The sequence below is a fragment of the Lycium ferocissimum genome, unplaced genomic scaffold, assembly GCF_029784015.1.
Source record: "Lycium ferocissimum isolate CSIRO_LF1 unplaced genomic scaffold, AGI_CSIRO_Lferr_CH_V1 ctg9746, whole genome shotgun sequence".
NCBI lineage: Eukaryota > Viridiplantae > Streptophyta > Magnoliopsida > Solanales > Solanaceae > Lycium > Lycium ferocissimum.
The window spans coordinates 52674-56120 of NW_026727866.1; the positions used below are offsets into that span (position 1 = coordinate 52674).

Consider the following 3447-nt stretch of genomic DNA (forward strand, 5'->3'; position numbering starts at 1 on the left):
CTATGACAACAAAATTAAATTCTTTGGCAACAAAAAAATCATTTGCCTACAATAAAACAAAGTTGTTGCCAAATATAAAATTTTTTGTTGCGATTTATATACTTTCTTGTAGTGTATCCTTTAACACCGTCAATCACTAATTTTTTTTACCCGTTAGATTTTTTAAATAAAATAATGTCTAATACATTACAGCGAAATACGTTTATTCTAGTTCTGTAAAAAAGAATATATTATTTTGATAAATTGCTTTAAATAATGATTTACTTTGGTTAAAAATTCCTCATCATTCTTTTAAGTGCAACCGAAGTCAAAGTCACTGTTGCCTTATCTTCTCTTGGAAAAGCTACAGGTAGGCCTCATTAACATCTTCCATGAACCCGCAGCAGCTGATTGACACCCTGACTGCCTTTATTGAAAGAAAAGCGTCCCATGACTAACTATTCAATTTCCCCAGCGGTAGGCGATAGCCATTTGGTCAAGTAAACGAAATTGCGCTCACTGTTTAATGGGAATATATCCGTAAGTCGATAACCATCATGTTTTTTAATTTATTTACAATTTTTAGTTGTATAGTTTTGTGCCTCCAAAACAAATTACGTAAGTATTAGAATATTCAAACCAACCGCGTCTTTGAAACTCTTCCATTCCTGATTCCACACGCCTTTTCTTCTCTTCCCATCCAAACGCACCTTTCTATATATAGCTCCCTCTCCTATCTGCCTTCCAATAACCAAGCACATCTTACAGCAATTTCCTCACCAACTATACAATTCAATTTTCTTGCTTTAATTTTTATGACACAATGGTTGATTACGATAGAAAGACAAAGATGATATCTTCTGACATGCCTAGCAAATCTCCTAGGATTTCAAATAAACTTCAAGTTTCCATACCAACGGTACAATTTAGGCTGACGGAGCTGTCAGCGGCGTCTGACTCAGCTTGTTCAGCTTACGAGCACTACCTCAGGCTTCCCGAGCAGAAGAAGTTGTGGAGCTCTGTTGAATTTCCGAGTTGGAAGAATGAATTGTTGCTCAAACCGGCTTTACAAGGTTTGGAAACAACTTTCCGGTTCATCTCAATTGTGTTATCTGATCCTAGACCATATGCGAACCGGAGAGAATGGAAGCGGAGGCTTGAAGCGTTGGCGTTGAATCAGGTTGAAATCATATCTCTGTTGTGCGAAGATGAAGATGAAGGTGGGGCTCCCGTTGGTGACCTTACGTCGTCGACTGTCTTGGCTCGTCAGAATAGTTCAGCAGAGGTGTGGAAGCTTTCCGATGAGACGACAGTCGTCAGCCAGACGAGTGAAGATAGTTTGTTGCCTCGACTCGCTGCTTGGCACAAGTCGGAAGACATTGCTCATAAGATTATGTACTCCATTGAGTGCCAAATGAGGAGGTTTCCCTACACACTCGGCTTAGGGGAGCCCAACCTCAGCGGCAAGCCAAGCCTCGAATACGATGCAGTAGTCAAGCCATCGGAGCTTCATGCTCTCAAGAAAAGCCCTTCCGATCGCATGAATTTGGAAAATTTCGAAAACCAAACGCTATACACGACACACCAGATCCTAGAGACATGGATCCACGCGTCAAAAATGCTTCTGAAGAGAATCGCGGAGAGAATTAATAGCAAAGACTTGGAAAAAGCCGTTAACGACTGCTGGTTACTAGAGAAAACGTGGAAACTCCTGACCGAAATTGAAGACCTCCACTTGCTAATGGATCCTGATGACTTTTTGCGCCTTAAAAACCAATTGTCCATCAAAGCAACTGCCGAATCGGAGCTATTTTGCTTTCGATCCAAAGGACTCGTGGAAATTACCAAACTGTCCAAAGATCTGAAGCACAAAGTACCCAACATTCTAGACGTAGAGGTGGATCCGCAGGGTGGGCCGAGAATTCAAGAGGCAGCCATGGAGCTCTTCAGGAAAAAGGAAAGCTTTGAGAAGATTCACTTGCTTCAAGCTTTACAAGCAATTGAAATGGCAGTGAAGAGGTTTTACTATTCGTATAAGCAGTTATTGGTAATTGTTATGGGAAGTTTAGAAGCCAATGGGAACACACCATTAATGGCAAGCGATGCATTGGCTCAGATCTTCCTTGAGCCGACATATTTTCCGAGTTTGGATGCTGCAAAAACGTTTCTGGGAGAATACTGGAGTCATGAACTGGGAGGTATAGTCCAGATGGGAGGAGCAAGGCCTAAAGGTGATTAGGCACTGATGATTTACTACGATAATGAGTGTTACAAAATCAAACTAGGTTGGAATACAGATATATTTTAATTTGTACACCTTCGTTAACAACGTAGTATACATTATACAATGGTTATTTGTTGTATCAAATCATTTATTGAATTTTGCCACGGCATTCTTGTGGGGAAATACAGTGAGATTTTCATGTATACGTCGGCAGACTTGGAAATTCCCGGAGATTAAATCCTCCAATGGTGTTGATAGATGTAGTTTAATGTCTTTGAAGTGTTGGCAAAATTCAATGGAATATGTCACAATGGTTTATGGTCATTACCCTCTTTTAAGTTATTCGCAGTTCTATTATTAAACGATACATTGGCGTACAACAACCTGAGTTTAATGCCAAATTGAAGTGAAGAATTTTGAAAATATTATTTTCTCGTTTGTGTTAGTTCATTGGATTTTCAGTGACAACATTTTACGCGTTTTGCGCCATAAATCGGTCAATATTGTTCTTCTTATCTAGTGGTCTCAAATTAGCAATCAAGCTTGTACTGTGGTGTACATAGTGCTGATGGATATTTTTTTTTTTAATTTAAAACCACCTAGCAGATTGCTAGTGGTGTTTTATTCCAAAATCAAAGTATTTACACAGATAGGAAAAAATAAGAACAAAGCAAACAAACTAAAAAGAAAAGAAACTACTCTAAGCTAAAGACACTGAAAACAGGATCAAAGTGCTGCAAACTGGAGGCATGCTGCAAGTTCTCTTGTTTTGGGATGATAACACTATCAGACACCTCAAAGCTCTCACCAAGTGCTATGTTATCTGACCCTGTGGTAATTCAAACAAGAGTAAAGCTGCATATGCAATCTGCTTCTGTCCATAATCTTGAATAGACAAGTTGAATCCCTTTCACTACCTATATTGATCATAACATGGTCATAAAACTCCTAATCCAAGCCCTCGCTAGAAGAATGAGCAGTAGAACTGCTAATACCACTATCTAGCTAGGCCAGTCTTAGTAGTTACTAATCATATTACAATGTGATGATGAGTAGTGAGCTTGAACTAAAGTGCAAAAAATCCTTCTTCAATCTGGTACCCTTTCCTTGTTTGTTTTGAACCTGAAGTTAGGCATCATAGATTTACCATATTTAGCAATCTCCTTCCTGTAGGTATGAGTTCCTGAGAATTGTTAACTTGTAATGTACCTGCACAATTGAACACACTGTTAGCTAAAAATCTG

General features: G+C 39.0%; 1 protein-coding gene across 1 annotated transcript; it reads left to right on the forward strand.

Moving 5' to 3' along the window:
- Positions 1–652: 652 nt before the first annotated feature.
- On the forward strand, positions 653–2527 carry LOC132046187 (nematode resistance protein-like HSPRO2). Its single transcript, XM_059436751.1, has one exon. It carries the CDS (start codon positions 803–805, stop codon positions 2216–2218), a length of 1416 nt encoding a protein of 471 aa, XP_059292734.1. The 5' UTR covers positions 653–802; the 3' UTR covers positions 2219–2527.
- The last annotated feature ends 920 nt before the right edge of the window (positions 2528–3447 follow it).